Raw genomic sequence first — 21694 nt, 5'->3', positions numbered from 1 at the left:
TGTCAGACCTGTCCCTCCCACCCATACTGAACCCCAGTGCTATACAGCGACAGCCCTGTCCACATCAGTACTGTTCCACTGTGTTATAGTGACAGACCTGCCCCCATCAATACTGTAACCCAGTCGCATACAGTGACAGACCTGTCCCCACCAGTACTGTTCACTAATGCTACACAGCGACAGCCCTGTCGCTACCTGTACTGTACCACTGTGTTGTACAGCGACAGACCTGTCCCCACCAGTACTGTACACCAGTGTTATACAGTGACAGACCTGTCCCCACCAGTACTGTACCGCAGTGTTATACAGTGACAGACCTGTCCCCACCAGTACTGTACCCGTGATACAGTGACAGGCCTGTCCCCACCAGTACTGTACCCGTGATACAGTGACAGGCCTGTCCCCACCAGGTTTGTACCCCAGTGTTATACAGGGACAGATCTGTCCCCACCAGTATTGTATCCCAGGGTTATACAGGGACAGACCTGTCCCCACCAGTACTGTACCCTAGCGTCATACAGTGACAGATCTGTCCCCACCAGTACTGTACCACTAGTGCTACACAGCGACAGCCCTGTCCCCACCTGTTCTGTTCCACTGTGTTGTACAACGACCAGTGTTATACAGGGACAGATCTGTCCCCACCAGTACTGTACACCAGTGTTATACAGTGACAGACCTGTCCCCACCAGTACTGTACCCCAGTGTTATACAGTGACAGACCTGTCCCCACCAGTACTGTACCCGTGATACAGTGACAGGCCTGTCCCCACCAGGTTTGTACCCCAGTGTTATACAGGGACAGAACTGTCCCCACCAGTACTTACCCTAGCGTCATACAGTGACAGATCTGTCCCCACCAGTACTGTACCGCTGTGCTATACAGCGACAGCCCGGTCCGCACTAGCACTGTTCCACTGTGTTATAGTGACAGACCTGTCCTCATCAGCACTGTACCCGAGTGTTCTACAGAGACAGCCTTGTCCCCACTAGCACTGTACCCTAGCGTTATACAGTGACAGACCTGTCCCCACCAGTACTGTACCCCAGTGTTGTACAGCGACAGACCTGCCCCCTCCAGTACTGTACCCCAGTGTTTTACAGTGACAGACCTGTCCCCACCAGCACTCTTCCCTAGTGTCATACAGCGACAGGCCTGCCCCCACCAGTACTGTACCCCAGTGATAGATTGCGACAGACCTTTCCAAACCAGTAGTGTACTATAGTGTACAACGGTGACAGAACTATGCCCACCAGTACTGTACCCCAGTGCTATACATCAACAGCCCTGTCTGCACCAGTACTGCTCCACTGTGTTGTACAGCGACAGACCATACCGCCCTCCCCAGCTGTTAGACAGTGACAGACCTGCCCCGACCAGTACTGTACCCCAGTGATATACAGGCTTAGACCTGTCCCCACCAGTACTGTACCCCAGTGCTATACATCGACAGCCCTGTCTGCACCAGTACTGCTCCACTGTGTTGTACAGCGACAGACCGTACCGCCCTCCCCAGCTGTTAGACAGTGACAGACCTGCCCCGACCAGTACTGTACCCCAGAGTTGTACAGCAACAGACCTGCCCCCACCAGTACTGTACCCCAGAGTTGTACAGCGACAGACCTGTCCCCACCAGTACTGTACCCCAGAGTTGTACAGCGACAGACCTGTCCCCACCAGTACTGTACCCCAGCGTTGTACAGCGACAGACCTGTCCCCACCAGTACTGTACCCCAGTGCTACACAGACACAGACCTGTCCCCAACAGTACTGTATCACAGTGCTTGTACAGTGACAGGCCTGTCTCCACCAATACTGCACCCCAGTGTTATACAGACCTATCCCTCCCACCAGTACTGCACCCCAGTGTAATATAGTGACAGACCTGTCCCCACCAGCGCTGTTCCCTAGTGTCATACAGCGACAGACCTATCCCACCAGTACTGTACCCCAGTGATATATTGCGACAGACCTGTCCAAACCAGTACTGTACTGCAGTGTAAAACGGTGACAGAACTATCCCCACCTGCACTGCACCCAGTGATATACAGTGACAGGTACCTATCCACACCAGTACTGTACCCAAGTGTTCTATAGGGACAGACCTGTCCCCACCCCTACTGTACACCAGCGTTGTACAGAGACAGACCTGTCCCCACCAGTATTGTACCTCAGTGTTATACAGGGACAGACGTGTCCCCACCAGTACTGTACCCCAGTGCTATACAGCGACAGCCCTGTCCGCACTAGTACTGTTCCACTGTGTTATAGTGACAGACCTGTCCTCATCAGCACTGTACTCGAGTGTTCTACAGTGACAGATCTGTCCCCACCAGTACTGTACCACTAGTGCGACAATGCGACAGCCCTGTCCCCACCTGTTCTGTTCCACTGTGTTGTACAGCGACAGACCTGCCCCCACCTGTACTGTACCCCAGTGTAAATCAGCGACAGACCTGTCCCCACCAATACTGCACCCCAGTGTTATACAGTGACAGACCTGTCGCCACCAGTACTGTACCCCAGTGTTATACAGTGACAGACTTGTCGCCACCAGTACTGTACCCCAGGGTTATACAGGGAAAGACCTGTCCCCACCAGTGTTACCCGTGTCTGCATGGGTTTCCTCCAGGTGCTCCGCTTTCCTCCCACAGTCCAAAGATGTGCGGGTCAGGTGAATTGGCCATGCTAAATTGCCCGTAGTTAGGTAAGGGGTAAATGTAGGGGTAAGGGTGGGTTGCGCTTCGACGGGTCGGTGTGGACTTGTTGGGCCGAAGGGCCTGTTTCCACACTGTAAGTAATCTAATCTAATATAGTGACAGGCCTGTCCCCACCAGTACTGTACCCCAGTGTTATACAGCGACAGGCCTGTCCCCACCAGTACTGTGTCCCAGTGTTATACAGTGACAGACCTGTACCCACCAAGATTGTACCCCTGTGTTTTTCAGTGACAGACCTGTCCCCACCAGTACTGTATCCCAGTGTGATACAGCGACAGACCTGTCCCCACCAGTACTGCACCCCAGTGTGATACAGCGACAGACCTGTCCCCACCAGTACTGCACCCCAGTGTGATACAGCGACAGACCTGTCCCCACCAGTACTGCACCCCAGTGTTATACAGTGACAGACCTGTCCCCACCAGTACTGTACCCCAGTTTTTTTCAGTGACAGACCAGTCCCCACCAGTACTTTACCCCTGTGATATACAGCGACAGTCCTGTCCCCACCAGTACTGTACCCCAGTGTTATACAGTGCCAGACCTGTCCCCACTAGTACTGTACCCAAATGTTTTACAGGGACAGACCAGTCCCCACCAGTACTGTACCCCAGTGTTATACAGGGACAGACCAGTCCCCACCAGTACTGTACCCCAGTGTTATACAGGGACAGACCTGTCCCCACCAGTACGTTACCCCAGTGTTGTAAGCCGCAGACCTGCCCCCATCAGTACTGTACCCAGGTGTTATACAGGGACAGTCCTGTCCCCACCTGTACGGCATACCAGTGTTATACAGTGACAGACCTGTCCCCACCAGTACTGTACCCCAGTGTTATACAGGGACACACCTGTCCACACCAGTACTGTACCCCAGTGTTATACAGTGACAGTCCTGTCCCTCCCACCAGTACTATACCCCAGTGTTGTACAGTGACAGACCTGCCCCCACCAGGACTGTACCCCAGTGTGATACAGCGACAGGCCTGTACGCACCAGTACTGTACCCCAGTGTTATATCGTGACAATCCTGTCCCCACCAGTAATGTACCCCAGTGTTATATCGTGACTGACCTGTCCCCACCAGTACTGTACCCGTGTTGTACAGTGACAGACCCGTCCCCACCAGTACTGTACCCCAGTGTTATACAGGGCCAGACCTGTCCCCACCTGTACTGTACCCCAGTGTTATACGTGACAGACCTGTCCCCACCAGGACTGTACCCCAGTGTTCTACATTACAGACCTGTTCCCACCAGGACTGTACCTCAGTGTTCTACATTGACAGACCTGTCCCCACCAGGACTGTACCCCAGTGTTCTACATTGACAGACCTGTCCCCACCAGTACTGTACCCCAGTGTTATACAGTGACAGTCCTGCTCCCACCAGTAATGTACCTCAGTGTTATACAGTGAGAGGCCTGCCCTCACCAGTTCTGTATCCCAGTGTTATACAGTGACAGGCCTGTCTCCACCTGTACTGTACCCCAGTATTATACAGTGGCAGACCTGTCTCCCACCAGTACTGTACCCCGTGTTACACAGCGACTGACCTGTTCCCACCAGTACTGTACCCCTGTGTTACACAGCAACTGACCTGTCCCCACCTGCACTGTACCCCAGTGTTATACACCAATAGAGCTGTTGCCACCAGTATTGTCCCCCAGTGTTAGATAGTGACAGACTCGTCCCCAAAGTGCTGTAGCCAATGTTTTGCAAATGTCACATTGAGGGAGCCATAAAAGAGACATCTTTCAAAACAATATACTGGACAAGCAATCATTGTCCAATTACGGCCACCGCAACACACTGAAAGTTTAAACGCTACAGTGATCTGAAGCATGAACCTTGACTCATCTCCACTCTCCCTATGTATCAAGCTTCAGATTAGACTTACAGTGTGGAAACAGGCCCTTCGGCCCAACAAGTCCACACCGACCCGCCGAAGCGAAACCCACCCATACCCCTACATTTACCCCTTACCTAACACTACGGGCAATTTAGCATGGCCAATTCACCTGACCCGCACATCTTTGGACTGTGGGAGGAAACTGGAGCACCCGGAGGAAACCCACGCAGACACGGGGAGAACGTGCAAACTCCACACAGTCAGTCGCCTGAGTCGGGAATTGAACCCGGGTCTCTGGCGCTGTGAGGCAGCAGTGCTAACCACTGTGCCACCGTGCCGCCCACCGTATCTCTGGGATCACTGAGCAGTGATCAGGAGCAGGAACTCTGGCTGATTTCCCCTGTGTGCATGCACTCTCTCTCTCTCTCCAATGCAGGGATCACTGAACAGTGATCAGGAGCAGGATCCCTGGCTGATTTCCCCACCCACCCCCTCTCTCTCTAACCCATGGATTACTGGACAGTGATCCAGTGATCAGGAGCAGGAACCCTGGATGATTTCCGCCTCCCCCTCAACCCCTCTCTAACCCAGGGATCCCTGGACAGTGATCAGGAGCAGGAACCCTGGATGATTTCCGCCTCCCCCTCAACCCCTCTCTAACCCAGGGATCCCTGGACAGTGATCAGGAGCAGGAACCCTGGCTGATTTCCGCCTCCCCCCCCACCCCTCTCTAACCCAGGGATCCCTGGACAGTGATCAAGTGCAGGAACCCTGGCTGATTTCCTCTCTCTCTCTCTCTCTCACACCGGGATCACTGGGCAGTGATCAGGAGCAGGAACCCTGGCTGATTTCCTCTCTCTCTCTCTCACACCGGGATCACTGGGCAGTGATCAAGAGCAGGAACCCTGGATGATTTCCCTCCCCCTCTCTCTCTCTAACCCATGGGTCACTGGGCAGTGATGAGGAGCATGAACCCTGGCTGATTTCCCCCCTCTCTCTCACGCAGGGATCACTGGACAGTGATCAGGAGCAGGAACCCTGGCTGATTTATTGGATGTCCTATGTTGAACGTATACCCAGCTTTAAGATGACCATGAACAAAGGAGAGTAGATGGGTGATGGAGGCAATCTACTGGTGGATGAAGAGGAAGTGTGAATGTGCATGCCAAGGTATTGGGGGGGGGGGGGCAGCTGGTGGCCTGTACCTGAGCTGGACAAAGAGCTGGCAGTGCTTGCTGACTGACTGTGCTCCACGGAGGGGCTGGTTGAGATGCTGTTACTTGTGTTTGTCCCTTCATCCAAGGTCTTCTTGAAGAAGTTGTGTTGAAGTGCATAGAAAGGGGTGATTCGTGTTTTGGGATCATAGTCCAGCATCCTCAGAATCAAGTCCTTGAACTTCAAATACTCGGCTGGCGTGTGCCCTGGTTCACCTGCCCGTCGCCCATTGGGTCCGCCCGTCTCGACGCCAATGATGTTGTGGAGTTTGCGGGAAGCAGCTGCTTTATATTCCTGTGGACAGAGCAGAGGATATGTCATTCCCATTTCAATTACTGCCCTTGCTCCTTGCTGTGTTGATCCTCCCCTGACACAGTTTCCCCTCTGTCTCCTTTTCTTCCCAACCTCCCACTTCTCTTGTGCTCCCCTCTCAAAGGTGTGGTATTTATATATCCGCATCCATTCAGATCATTTGAGAGCCTGGATTTTCAAGTAGTGGCATGTTAGTACCGGCTAACTTTGTGAAGGTCAGACCGTCCTTCTGGATAAGTGACTTCATCCAGTCCGTGTCAGAGCGCAAGAAAGGGAAATGGAAAATTGCTCACACCAGAGTAGTATACAGCAGCTAGAGTTAGTATGAAAGGCTAAGAGCTTGACTACAGATGAGAATAGTCAAGGATTAATTTTGGATGCCCCAGGAATTGCAGGTTTTCACAATTCCAAGTGAACTGATTGGGGTCAGAAGCAAGATCCTAGAAAGGAGATTTAGCCAGAGCAGCTAAAGGGATGCATTACCTCAACAGTACAGGCTGACACGGGCAGCTTTCAGATCAGGAGAAGTTTGTCCGATATCTGCAGGTGAATTGACGCCGAGAAACTGTCACCTTTCCATTTTCTATGTAAGATCAGCCCACAGTTCATTGGACATAAATTGGGAGAATCATTGACGGTAACCTTGTAGTTTGGATATAGGGTGACAATTTCTCTGGATTTGAATTGAGGCAAAGTGGTAGCTTTAAGGAACAGGTCGAACCTTGATTTTTTTCTTGCGAGGTGCTTTCGAATTTTCCCAACTGTGTTCTACATCGAGATAGCTTGCTTTGTTTTTGTCTGTTGTGTAGTAAACCTCTGTTCTGTTATTAAAGACACCGCAGCCTCACAGGACTATGTTTCAGTGAACCTTCCCCATGTTAACTAACATTTCTTTTTAATGATCGCTTGATCCAGATTTCACCCTGAAATCAACAACTGAGACCAGATCACATTCTGCTTCTCTCTGCTCTCCAAACCTATACACTCTGCCCCCGTGCAACTCGCTTCCCCCTCAGACCATCACTCTCCTAACCCCTACACTGCCTGGTTCTCCCCTTTCCCCACTCTCATTCTAGGGCACGAGTGCATCCACTGAGAGCTGTCATGAAGAGTGCCCCATGATACCCAGTACACAGCGTGTGCTGCTGCAGCTGCTTACACAGAACTCAAAGGGGCCTGGTGGAACCCAGGACGTACCTTCTTCACATCCTTCACTTTTTTGACAGCCCACAGCCCGTCAGAGAGCTTCTCAAAGTACTTGCGGGCTTTGGGTGCCTGTTCCAGCATGTGACTAGGTGGAATCCCCACTACCTCCACAATCTTATTCATCTGATCCACCTAAACAGGAAAAGTAGAGGTTGGGAGTTAAAACGTGGCCAGAATGAGACAACAATAGCAAACAGTGAGCTTCCGGATCAAGGCAGTAAGACAGGCAAGGGGTGAGTGTTCAACACAGGACAGTAGCTCACCTCATTCGACCCACTGAAGAGAGGCTCTCCGGTGTGCATTTCCACCAGGATACAGCCCAGTGACCACATGTCAATGGCCAGGTCATACGGCATGCCAAGCAGCACTTCAGGGGAGCGATAGAAACGACTCTGGATATATTGGTAAATCTGTGACAAGAGGACAAATTCCACTAAGGCAGCTGCACGGATTCATCACAGCACAGGCAGAAGGACGCGAGGAGATTCGAGGCAGAAGCATATGGCCTGCCCCAGCCCACCACACACCAGACACGCGCTCATAGCCCCTGCAGGCTCAGATGCACATACACACAGCACCCCCACAGGCTCTCTGTCTCTCACACACACTCACGCAAACCACCCCCCACTTCCCTCACACACACACCACAAGCCCACCCCCCTCCTCCTCCCCCCCCCCCACAGTGCAGGCTCACACGCACACATACAGCCTCCACAAGCCGCAGTCCCTCCCCGCCCCTGCCAAAAGGCTCTCTCACTCTCTCATACATACACACCCCCCACCTCCTCCTCCAGGCTCTCTCTCACACACAGTCCCCCCACAGGCGCGCTCTCTCTCTCACACACACACACACACACACACACACAGTCCCGCCACAGATGCGCGCGCTCTTTCTCTCTCTCTCTCTCTCTCACACACACACACACACACACACACACACACACACACACACAGAAAGACACACTATTTTAGCGGATTTGGCACAGCATTCTGACCCTTTGTCCTAGCTGACAGGAGCTGCCAAAGTCGACGATTTTGATGGCACTGCGCTTGGGGTTACACAGGAGGATGTTCTCAGGCTTCAGGTCACAGTGGATGATACTGAGCTCAGGGGTGGCCAGGAACAGCAGGGCTGTACACATCTGCTGGGCAAACTTGCGAGTCAGGTTCAGGGAGACCCCGCGGAAGTTGGTGTTTCTCAGCAGGTCGTACAGGTTGTAGGAGAGCAGCTCAAAGACCAAGCACAGATGGTTCCGGAACATGAAATGCCGCTTCAAGTGAACTGTGTTGGGAAGAGGGGGTGATGACAAACACAGAAAGGCAAGAGTTTACATCCAACTGACTTAGTGCCATTGATCTCTCCCGGCACACACTCAATCAGGGACCCTCCTTTTCCCTTACTGCTTCTGCACTCAGTCACAACCTGGTCCATCTCTCACTCATTCCTGTTTGCTATAATGCCTGAAATATTAACTCAGCTTCACTTTCTGCAGATGCTCCTCAATCTGCTGAGTATTCCCAACATTTTCTGTTGTATTTACATTAAACTGCGCTCCAATACTGAAAGGTAACAGCTTTCCAAAGTCACCTTCGGCTGGCAACAATCTTTCTGAATGTGGTCCCGATTCCTACTGGAGAGAGGACCCTAGGCCCCCCCTTGAACAGATTTCACTCCAGAACTGGAGCCTGGCTATGTTTCCTTGAACAATCTTTCCTTTAGGACGTGAATGTTCCTGACAAGGCCAACAGTTATTGCTCAATGCCGTGTGATGGGGAGCCACCTTGTTGCCAGCCTATTTCAAAGAGGAGTTCAGAGTTAGCCCAGGAACCTTCCCAGTAAGTGACTGCCCCCTGCCTGCTCCACAGCCCAGTTTTACTGGCCCTTCTTACCGATGTAATACTTCATCTCGGTGTCATGTTTGTTCATGAGCTCCAGAAGGCGCAATTCAATCTGGGCCTGGTTCAGGAAGGCTTTCTTGTTCTTGATGATCTTGATGGCCACCCATTCCTGCTCATGGTGATCGTAGGCCTTCACTACCTGCAAAAAGGAGGGACAGGGAGGCAGGCAGAGAGAGGGGGTGAGAGAGATAGTGTGAGCGAGGGACAGCAAGGAAGAAAGATACAGAGAGAGCACACACACAAGAGAGAGATATAGACAGAGCACGAGAGAGATAGCATGAACGAAAGAGTGCAAGAGAAAGATATAGAGGGAGAAAATGTGAGGAAGAGGGAGATAGACAGAGAGCGAGAGAATGAGTGATCAATAGGCCAGATGCCAGGAAGTCATTTACAAAAACAGACACCAAAGCAGTGAGTACTAAGGGAATAATGCTCGGCATTAGGATTTTTGAGGTGGGGGGTGAGGGTCTCTGCACTAGGACAGCAAGGCCATGGTAAAATCTGTCAGCAAAACCAAGGATACTGCTAGGAAGGTGATCAGGACGTTGTTGGAGATTTGCGGAGGGGGGGGTGGGGGGGGATGGTGGTGGAAAGAGCACTTCCAGAAGTACACGGGAAGAGGAGAGTTCGGAGGCAGAGGAAATGACTGGCCCAGGTGGGAAGGACACAACATGCTGTCTCGAGCTCAGCTCTGGTGTAAAACAGGTAGGGGGTCACATTGCTGGGAAACCAAAGAGACAGGTAAAGGCAAACAGACAGCCTTCTCCAGCATATCACAGAGATGACTTGACACTTGCCCTATGTTCACTTTAAGTGACTGGTCCGTTACCAGGAGCAGGATCCTGCATGTTCCCCATCTCTAACTGGGAGTATACAATGTTGGAGCTTCAATGGGCCTCAGTCCTATATTTCAGGGCACTTTCTAACTCTGCTGAAACTACACACTGCCTTGTCAATTACCTGCCCAAATGAGCCCTTCCCAATCAGGGAGTCAATCTCATATCGCTCCATCCACTTCTCCCCATTCTTCACAATGTAATCATAGTTATCATCATCGTAGCCGTCATTGTAAATCTTCCTCTCCTTCTTGTTGCTGGAGTCGTCTGGGGGAACGTGTTGGGCGCGACGCTTTTTCTTGGCATAGTACACCTGCAGAATTCCAGAGACTGAGTCAGAGAAGGTGAAGACGGGGGGGGGGGGGGAAGCTACATCAATCACATTGCACCTTACAGAAACATCGATTAATTAACAGTTACATTTCCCCCATCCCAACATTTGCAAACAACACAAGAAAAAGCAGATAGCAGGGCAAGCACCAAGAGGGACACAGTTTACTCAGAGATATTCATGGCTTCAGTCACTGGGCAAAAAGGTGGCAAATGGAGAATAACATGAGAAATAGTGCAGTTGTGCATTTTCAAAGGGAGGACAAAAGAATGGAGTAATATTTAAATGCAGAAAGCTGTGACATAAAGGAACTCGGGTGGACTTGTGGACAAAACACAGAGGCAGAAGGGAATCAGGAAAGCTAATTGGATGTTGGCCCTTATTCCAAGGGGGTTGAAGTATACCAGTAGGAAAGTCTCACTGCAACTGGGCACGGTGCTGTAATACTGAGTGCTGGTCCCATTGCCTTTTCATTGGAGGCAGTTTCACAGAAAGTTCACGAGGATGATCCCTGGGAATGGGGAGGGATTGGCTGACAAGCAAAGGCTAAATAAGGTGAAGTTTACAAGAAGAAATAATCTCGTAACAAAGAACCTTACAGCACAGGAACAGGCCCTTCGTCCCCTCCAAACCTGCGCCGATCCAGATCCTCTATCTAAACCTGTCGCATATTTTCCAAGGATCTGTATCCCTTTGCTCCCTGCCCATCCATGTTTCTGTCTAGGTACATCATAAATGATGCTATCGTTCCACCCCAACCCCCTCCACTGGCAATGAGTTCCAGGCACCCACCATCCTCTGTGTAAAGAATTTTCCAATCATATCTCCCTTAAACCTTTCCCCTCTCACTTTGAATTCATGACCCCTGGTACTCCTCTGGGAAAAAGTTTCTTGTTATCCACCCTGTCTACATTGCTTGTGATTTTGTAGACCTCAATCAGGTCCCCCCCCTCAACTGCTTTCTTTCCAATGAAAATAATCCTAACCTATTCAACCTCTCCTCAAACCTAGCGCCCTCCATACCAGGCAACATCCTGATGAACGTCCTCTGTACCCTCTCCAAAGCATCCACATCCTTTTGGTAATGCGGCGACAGAACTATATGCAATATTCCAAATGTGGCCGAGCCAAAGTCTTACACAACTGTAACATGACCTGTCAATCTTGTACTCAATACTCTGTCCAATGAAGGAAAGCATGCCCTACACCTTACTGACCACTTTACTGACCTGCGTTGCCACTTTCAGGGAACAGACCTGAACACCCAGACCTCTCTGCACATCAGCTTTCCTCAGGACTTTTGCATTTCCTGCATAGTTCGCTCTTGAATTGGATCTTTCAAAACGCATCACCTCGCATTTGTCTGAACCCCATCTGCCATTTCTCTGCCCAACTCTCCAATCTATCTATATTTTGCTGTATTCTCTAACAGTTCCCTTCACTATCTGCCACTCCACCAATCTTAGTGCCATCTGCAAACTTGCTAACGAGGCAACTAACACCTTCCTCCAAATCATTGATGTATATCAGATTCTTAAGAGGTCTGACAGGGTCAATGTTGAGAGAACGCATCCCTTCACTGGAGAGTCTAGAACCAGTCTCAGAAATGAAGAAGCACCAATTTAAGACCGAGATCAGGAGAAGTTTCTTCTTGACAGTATTTGGAACTCTCTGGCACAGAGTGTGTGCGGAGAGTCCTTGTGTATACTCAAAGCTGAGAGAGTAGGAGACTCTTGATCAGTTGGGGAATCAAGGGTCATGGAGAAATGGCAGGAATGTGGAGATGTTAGGCATGTTAGACCTATTGAATAGTGGAGCCAGCTCAAGGGGTCAAACAGCCTGGTCCTGTTCCTTATGGTCTCATGGTCATCCCCCCAAACTACAATCGCACCTTTACTTAACTGCCAACACAATGAGAGGAGCTGAAGGGCCAAGTGCTCACCTCATTAATGTGCTTGTACGTCTTTATCAAATCCACCGAGAGTTTTCTCAGAGGCGCTGTCCCAGGATCACGAAAACTAACTGGGATCCTCCTTTGTAAGATCGTCATGTCCGATAGCATCTGCAAAGACAGACAGCAGAGTTACGGAAATCCAGGGACTGGAAGGTTCTGGTTCCAACGGGCTGACACACTTGAAACAGGTTGGGGTTGCGGGGGGATTAGCAGGAAGGAGAAAGCACGTTGGTCTTTATTCAGTTAACTACAATACAAATTGGAATCAGACCTTCTTTTGAAGGAAAAACTTACTTGGCGACAAAAAAAAACCCATGGACGAAAGGAAGTTCATTGAGTAGTGGTCAGGGCAGGGAGAGGGATCAGGGCATCAGGGCCCACAAATGAAAGGCTTCCCTGGGTTAGAATAGGGAAAGGCCAGTCAGTACTGCGGCTCCAAACCAGAATCCAGTAACTGCTGCTGGGAAAGATGTCGACATTGGTGCAGCTCTGGGCTCAACTAGCAAGCTGCCATTAACTGTCCCGCAAACAATTTGACATTGATAGATGAAGAGGGACAGGAAGGCAGCACATGTTTGCAAGGCAGTGTCTGTATTCCCAAGGTGAGTACAGAGAGAGCATGCGTGTGTATGGGCGTGACAGAATGAGAGGGATGCAGGCAATCAGAGCATATCTGAACTTGGGCAGGAACCATTCTCCAGTGAGGTATTTGGAACGTACCCGCTCACTGTGGTTGCCTCTCTGGTGGTCAGAGTTGGGTGCCCGGCCAGCGGTCACTCCCCAGTGATGTCCCTGCCGGACCTGCTGCAGTTCACACATGGGCTGCACGTTGCCAAGAGGCAGGTGGCCATGTTGGTTGGACATGCTGGGTTCAGCGGGGGTGAAGCCAAATGAGGCAGGCAAGCAGTGTTTGGAGGGGGGCTTGCATCCTGAGCTGGTCCCACCTGTAAAGAAAACAAAGAAAAGCCAGTCATTCAGATATACATCCACATAGAATAATAGAGAAGCTGCATTCCTCTGATGCCTCTTCCCCCTTGGGATGTCATGATGCGTCACAGCAAATGAATGAACGAATTACAGAAAACCCTCTGTAGTAATGAAGGAAATGGTACAGACAGACAATATGGGTATAGCAAGTGGCCAGGCCCACCCAGGAGAGCAAACTGAGCTTCTGATTAAAATCTTAATTGAAATGACTGACAGTGCGGCACTCCCTCAGCACTGACCCTCCGACAGTGCGGCACTCCCTCAGCACTGACCGCCCGACAGTGCCCACTCCCTCAGCATTGACCCCCCGACAATGGGGCGCTCCCTCAGCACTGACCCTCCGACAGTGGGGCGCTCCCTCAGCACTGACCCTCCGACAGTGGGGCGCTCCCTCAGCACTGACCCTCTGACCGTGCCCACTCCCTCAGCACTGACCCTCCGACCGTGCGGCGCTCCCTCAGCACTGACCTACCCACAGTGCCCACTCCCTCAGCACTGACCCTCCCACAGTGCCCACTCCCTCAGCACTGACCCTCTGACCGTGCCCACTCCCTCAGCACTGACCCTCCGACCGTGCGGCGCTCCCTCAGCACTGACCCTCCCACAGTGCCCACTCCCTCAGCACTGACCCTCCGACAGTGCCCACTCCCTCAGCACTGACCCTCCCACAGTGCCCACTCCCTCAGCACTGACCCTCCCACAGTGCCCACTCCCTCAGCACTGACCCTCCCACAGTGCGGCGCTCCCTCAGCACTGACCCTCCAACCGTGCGGCGCTCCCTCAGCACTGACCCTCCCACAGTGCCCACTCCCTCAGCACTGACCCTCCCACAGTGCCCACTCCCTCAGCACTGACCCTCCCACAGTGCCCACTCCCTCAGCACTGACCCTCCCACAGTGCGGCGCTCCCTCAGCACTGACCCTCCCACAGTGCAGCACTCCCTCAGCACTGACCCTCCCACAGTGCAGCACTCCCTCAGCACTGACCCTCCGACAGTGCCCACTCCCTCAGCACTGACCCTCCGACAGTGCCCACTCCCTCAGCACTGACTTTCTGACCGTGCCCACTCCCCCAGCACTGACCCTCCGACAGTGCGGCACTCCCTCAACACTGACCCTCCGACAGTGGGGCACTCCCTCAGCACTGACCCTCCGACAGTGGGGCACTCCCTCAGCACTGACCCTCTGACAGTGCCCACTCCCTCAGCACTGACCCTCCGACAGTGCCCACTCCCTCAGCACTGACTTTCTGACCGTGCCCACTCCCTCAGCACTGACCCTCCGACAGTGCGGCACTCCCTTAACACTGACCCTCCGACAGTGCCCACTCCCTCAGCACTGACCCTCCGACAGGGCAGCACTGTTTTGGCACTGTACCAGGGTGTGACACTCCGGATTTGGACTCGGATGTTTACAGTTAGACGTGAACTCCCTGTGACCTACCAATAAGGGAGAGTGTATGACTCTCTGAGCCCCTATTGACACGGTCATCTTGACATTTCCACTCTTGAAGCTCTCATTAAAATGTTTACACCGCTGTTAGTCAATACAGTGACCAAACCTGCCACATACACTTCCAATAATAGAGGAGATAGATTCTGCAACTAAATTAACTGGGCAGCAATTAACAGCAAGATCCTTACATGATCAAAAAAATCTGACAGGCTACGGGACACTGCGGGGGCTGCAGGCTCCACCAGACTGAGACAATTCCAGGCACTCTGACAGTGCACAAGTTGGAATGAGAGCACGTGACAGCAGGGAGGACCTCAAGGAACCAAGTTTTCCCATTAAATTCGACACAGCAATGGTGATGACAGTGCAACCTGCGATCCCCATCGACGGCGATTACAGAGCAACCAGCGATCCCCATCGACACAGCGACGGCGATTACAGAGCAACCCGCGATCCCCATCGACACAGCGACGGCGATGGCGATTACAGAGCAACCTGCAATCCCCATCGACACAGCGACGGCGATTACAGAGCAACCTGCGATTCGCAGCGACGGCGATTACAGAGCAACCAGCGATCAGCATCGACACAGCGACGTCGATTACAGAGCAACCTGTGATCCCCATCGACACAGCGACAACGATTACAGAACAACCTGCGATCCCCATCGACACAGCGACAGCGATTCCAGAACAACCTGCGACCAGCATCAATGCAGCGACGCCGATTACAGAGCAACTTCATCCCCATCGACGACGATTACTGAACAACCTGCGATCCCCATCGACGCAGCGACGGCGATTACAGAGCAACTTGCGATCCCCAGCAACTCAGCGACGGCAATTACAGAGCAACCTGCGATCCCCATCGACACAGCGACGGTGATTACAGAGCAACCTGCGATCCCCATCGACACAGCGACGGTGATTACAGAGCAACCTGCGATCCCCATCGACACAGCGACAACGATTACAAAACAACCTGCGACCAGCATCAATGCAGCGACGCCGATTACAGAGCAACTTGATCCCCATCGACGGCAATTACAGAGCAACCCGCGATCCCCATCGACACAGCGACGGCGATTACAGGTCAACCCGCGATCCCCATCGACACAGCGACGGCGATTACAGAGCAACCCGCAATCCCCATCGACACAGCGACGGCAATTACACAGTAACCCGCGATCCCCATCGACACAGCGACGGCGATTACGGGTCAACCCGCGATCCCCATCGACACAGCGACGGCGATTACGGGTCAACCCGCGATCCCCATCGACACAGCGACGGCGATTACGGGTCAACCCGCGATCCCCATCGACACAGCGACGGCGATTACGGGTCAACCCGCGATCCCCATCGACACAGCGACGGCGATTACGGATCAACCCGCGATCCCCATCGACACAGCGACGGCGATTACGGGTCAACCCGCGATCCCCATCGACACAGCGACGGCGATTACGGGTCAACCCGCGATCCCCATCGACACAGCGACGACGATTACAAAGCAACCTGCGATCCCCATCGACACAGCGACGACGATTACAGAGCAACCCGCGATCCCCATCGACACAGCGACGGCGATTACAGGACAACCCGCGATCCCCATCGACACAGCGACGGCGATTACAGAACAACCTGCGATCCCCATCGACACGGAGACAGCGAATACAGAGCAACCAGCGATCTCCATCGATGCAGTGACGGCGATTACAAAGCAGCCTGCGATCCCCATCGACACAGAGACAGCGATTACAGAGCAAACTGCGATCTCAATCGATTACAGAGCCACCAGCGATCTCCATCAATGCAGCGACGGCGATTACAGAGCAACTTGCGATCCCCAGCGACTCAGCGACGGCAATTACAGAGCAACCTGTGATCCCCATCGACACAGCGACGGTGATTACAGAGCAACCTGCGATCCCCATCGACACAGCGACGGTGATTACAGAGCAACCTGCGATCCCCATCGACACAGCGACAACGATTACAAAACAACCTGCGACCAGCATCAATGCAGCGACGCCGATTACAGAGCAACTTGATCCCCATCGACGGCAATTACAGAGCAACCCGCGATCCCCATCGACACAGCGACGGCGATTACACAGTAACCCGCGATCCCCATCGACACAGCGACGGCGTTTACAGAGCAACCCGCGATCCCCATCGACGCAGTGACGGCGATTACAGAGCAACCCGCGATCCCCATCGACGGCGATTACAGAGCAACCTGCGATCCGCAGCGACAAGCGACGGCGATTACAGAACAACCTGTGATCCCAATCGACACAGCGACAACGATTACAAAACAACCTGCGACCAGCATCAATGCAGCGACGCCGATTACAGAGCAACTTCATCCCCATCGACGGCAATTACAGAGCAACCCGCGATCCCCATCACAGCGACGGCGATTACACAGTAACCCACGATCCCCATCGACACAGCGACGGCGATTACAGAGCAACCCGCGATCCCCATCGACACAACGACGGCGATTATACAGTAACCTGCGATCCCCATCGACACAGCGACGGCGATTACAGAACAACCCGCGATCCCCATCGACACAGCGACGGCGATTACAGAGCAACCCGCAATCCCCATCGACACAGCGACGGCGATTACAGAGCAACCCGCGATCCCCATCGACGGCGATTACAGAGCAACCTGTGATCCCCATCAACGCAGCGACGGCGATTACAGAGCAACCTGCGATCCCCATCGACGCAGCGACGGCGATTACAGAACAACCTGCAATTCCCATCGACACAGCGACGGCGATTACAGAACAACCTGCGATCCCCATCGACACAGCGACAACGATTACAAAACAACCTGTGACCAGCATCAATGCAGTGACGCCGATTACAGAGCAACTTCATCCCCATCGACGGCAATTACAGAGCAACCCGCGATCCCCATCGACACAGCGACGGCGATTACAGAGCAACCTGCGATCCCCATCGACACAGCGACGGCGATTACATAACAACCTGCGATCCCCAGCGACGGCAATTACAGAGCAACCCGCGATCCCCATCGACGGCGATTACAGAGCAACCTGCGATCCCCATCGACGCAGCAACGGCGATTACAGAACAACCTGCAATTCCCATTGACACAGCAACGGCAATTACAGAGCAACCTGCGATCCGCAGCGACAAGCGACGGCGATTACAGAACAACCTGCGATCCCCATCGACACAGAGACAGCGATTACAGAACAACCTGCGATCCCCATCGACACAGCGACAACAATTACAAAACAACCTGCGACCAGCATCAATGCGGTGACGCCGATTACAGAGCAACTTCATCCCCATCGACGGCAATTACAGAGCAACCCGCGATCCCCATCGACGGCGATTACAGAGCAACCCGCGATCCCCATCGACGGCGATTACAGAGCAACCTGCGATCCCCATCGACGCAGCGACGGCGATTACAGAGCAACCTGCAATCCCCATCGACGCAGCGACGGCGATTACAGAGCAACCTGCGATTCGCAGCGACGGCGATTACAGAGCAACCTGCGATCCCCATCGACACAGCGACGGCGATTACAGAGCAACCTGCGATCCCCATCGACGGCGATTACAGAGCAACCTGCGATTCGCAGCGACGGCGATTACAGAGCAACCTGCGATCCCCATCGACGCAGCGACGGCGATTACAGAGCAACCTGCGATCCCCATCGACACAGCGACGGCGATTACAGAGCAACCTGCGATCCCCATCGACACAGCGACGGCGATTACAGAGCATCCTGCGATCCCCATCGACACAGCGACGGCGATTACAGAGCAACCTGCGATCCCCATCGACGCAGCGACGGCGATTACAGAGCAACCTGCGATCCCCATCGACACAGCGACGGCGATTACAGAGCAACCTGCGATCCCCATCGACACAGCGACGGCGATTACAGAGCATCCTGCGATCCCCATCGACACAGCGACGGCGATTACAGAGCAACCTGCGATCCCCATCGACGGAGCGACAGCGATTACAGAGCAACCTGCGATCCCCATCGACACAGCGACGGTGATTACAGAACAACCTGCAATCCCCATCGACGGCGATTACAGAGCAACCTGCGATCCCCATCGACGGTGATTACAGAACAACCTACGATCCCCATCGACGGCGATTACAGAACAACCTGCGATCCCCATCGACGGCGATTACAAAGCAACCCGCGATCCCCATCGACACAGCGACGGCATTTACAGAGCAACCTGCGATCCCCATCGATGCAGCGACGGCGATTACAGAGCAACCTGCGATCCCCATCAACGCAGCGACTGCGATTACAGAACAACATGCAATTCCCATTGACACAGCAACGGCGATTACAGAGCAACCTGCAAGCCCCAGAGATTACTGAGCAATCTGCGCTCCCCATTGACGGCGATTACAGGTCAACCTGCGATCAGCAGCGACGGCGATTACAGAGCAACCTGCGATCCCCATCGACGGCGATTACAGAGCAACCCGCGATCCCTATCGACGGCGATTACAGAGCAACCTGCGATCCCCATCGACGCAGCGACGGCGATTACAGAGCAACCCGCGATCCCTATCGACGGCGATTACAGAAAGCAACCTGTGATCCCCATTGACGCAGCGACGGCGATTACAGAGCAACCCGCGATCCCCATCGACGGCGATTACAGAGCAACCCGCGATCCCCATCGACATAGCGACGGCAATTACAGAGCAACCCGCGATCCCCATCGACGTAGCGACGGCGATTACAGAGCAACCCGCGATCCCCATCGACACAGCGACGGCGATTACAGAGCAACCTGCGATCCCCATCGACACAGCGACGGCGATTACAGAGCATCCTGCAATCCCCATCGACACAGCGACGGCGATTACAGAGCATCCTGCGATCCCCATCGACGGCGATTACAGAGCATCCTGCGATCCCCATCGACACAGCGACGGCGATTACAGAGCATCCTGCGATCCCCATCGACACAGCGACGGCGATTACAGAGCAACCTGCGATCCCCATCGACACAGCGACGGTGATTACAGAACAACCTGCGATCCCCATCGACGGCGATTACAGAGCAACCTGCGATCCCCATCGACGGCGATTACAGAGCAACCTGCGATCCCCATCGACACAGCGACGGTGATTACAGAACAACCTGCGATCCCCATCGACGGCGATTACAGAACAACCTGCAATCCCCACCGACTCAGCGACGGCGATTACAAAGCAACCCACGATCCCCATCGACCCAGCAACGGCGATTACAGAACAACCCGCGATCCCCATCGACACAGCGACGGCATTTACAGAGCAACCTGCGATCCCCATCGACACAGCGACGGCGATTACAGAACAACCTGCAAGCCCCAGAGATTACTGAGCAATCTGCGCTCCCCATTGACGGTGATTACATAGCAACCTGCAATCCCCAGCGACACAGCAACGGCGATTACAGAGCAACCTGCGATCAGCAGCGACGGTGATTACAGAACAACCTGCGATCCCCATCGACGGCGATACACAGCAACGTGCGATCAGCATTGACGGTGATTACAGAGCAACCTGCGATCCCCATTGATGGTGATTACAGAGCAACCTGCAATTACCGTCGATGCAGGGACAGCAATTACAGCACAACTTGCGATCAGCATCGATGCAGCGATAGCGATTACAGAGCAACCTGCGATCCCCTTCGAATCAGCAACAGCGATTCCAGATCAACAAGTTCTGTTTTTGTTTCTGATTCACAGCATCTGCAGTTCTTTTGGTTAAGATTCTTAGGGACTTGACAGGGTAGATGTGGAGAAGTTGTTTCCCCTCGTGGAAGAGTCTAGGACCAGAATAAAGAACCTTTTCAGAATAAAGAATCACCTAGTTGAGACCGAAATGCGGAAGAATATTTTTTCTTTCAGAGGGTAGTGAATCTGTGCAATTCTTTACTGCAAACAGCTGAAGAGCATCATTAAGTATATATACAAGGCTGAGTCAGACAGAATTTTAATCAGTAAGGGAATGAAGGATTATAGGGAAAAGGCAGGAGAGTGAAGTTGATGAGTATCAGATTAGTCACAATCTTAATGAATGGCAACTTAGACTCAATTGGCCAAATGAGATACCTTTGCTCCTTCAACCTTATGGAGATGGAGGTGGGTGGGGCAGGCTGAGAGTCATGAAGGAATCAGAACATAGCTACAATGGGCTGAATGGACCTCCTGTGATACAGTGTCCATGATCTTGAGCCTACAATAGTTTCATGGTACACAATGGTACCATTTCCAGCCCTTCCCAGCAAGTACACACCAACAGTGAGCAGGCATGTTCAAAGGTAAGCTTCAAAATCAGATCCACACCTTGGTGGTGAAGCACAGATACATAGTTGAGCTTAAATGGGCCATGTTTGTAGTGAAGCACCAATGGAGTGAACACATTCTGAACTATTGGTGGAGGTTTCCATCAGAAACATCAGTGAGCCCCATGTTCCTCTTAACTCTTACCCTGGCAGATGAAGGGTTTTCTTTCAGTAATCCTAACATTGGTCAGTCTGGTTTCTAGTAGGGAAGAGAGGTCACGTGTCCAGCCAACAGAATTTCGTGTCAATGAGAGCGGTCTCACACACATTAGCGATCAGCAGTCATCAGTCTGGAACGTGTGCTCCTGACATCCCATGCCACCTTTTACTTTGCTGGATGTTCGGTTTGATTGGGTCCTCTCCAGGAAGCCAGTGAAATATTTGGACCAGCTTACCCAGCTTGAGGTGGACAATGACTGACCACCAGGGCAGGATTGTTTCTCCTACCACAGGCAGCACAAAGCATCCATTTTGGATGTAGGTTTGCTCGCTGAGCTGAAAGGTTCACTTCCATGCATTCCATTACCTTACTAGGTAACATCTTCAGTGCGCCTCATGC

At 52.8% G+C, this 21694-nt stretch overlaps 1 protein-coding gene across 4 annotated transcripts in view; it reads right to left on the bottom strand.

The window, feature by feature from the left end:
- The window catches only part of LOC132814242 (dual specificity tyrosine-phosphorylation-regulated kinase 1A-like), an 85785-nt gene that overhangs the window by 22438 nt on the left and 41653 nt on the right, over window positions 1-21694 (bottom strand). For all 4 annotated transcript variants that reach the window (XM_060823435.1, XM_060823434.1, XM_060823436.1 and 1 more), the window contains exons 2-9: window positions 13045-13268; window positions 12313-12432; window positions 10164-10352; window positions 9195-9342; window positions 8300-8586; window positions 7568-7714; window positions 7296-7436; window positions 5777-6080 (exon numbers count right to left, since the gene is read on the bottom strand). In XM_060823435.1, the coding sequence (XP_060679418.1) occupies window positions 5777-6080; window positions 7296-7436; window positions 7568-7714; window positions 8300-8586; window positions 9195-9342; window positions 10164-10352; window positions 12313-12432; window positions 13045-13188 (1480 nt within the window). In that variant the 5' untranslated portion in view covers window positions 13189-13268. The remainder of the gene's footprint in view (window positions 1-5776; window positions 6081-7295; window positions 7437-7567; window positions 7715-8299; window positions 8587-9194; window positions 9343-10163; window positions 10353-12312; window positions 12433-13044; window positions 13269-21694) is intronic.

This window comes from Hemiscyllium ocellatum, unplaced genomic scaffold, assembly GCF_020745735.1.
Source record: "Hemiscyllium ocellatum isolate sHemOce1 unplaced genomic scaffold, sHemOce1.pat.X.cur. scaffold_764_pat_ctg1, whole genome shotgun sequence".
Taxonomy (NCBI): Eukaryota; Metazoa; Chordata; class Chondrichthyes; order Orectolobiformes; family Hemiscylliidae; genus Hemiscyllium; species Hemiscyllium ocellatum.
The sequence above is the reverse complement of the archived record's forward strand: the minus strand, read 5'-3'. Positions and strand labels throughout refer to the sequence as shown.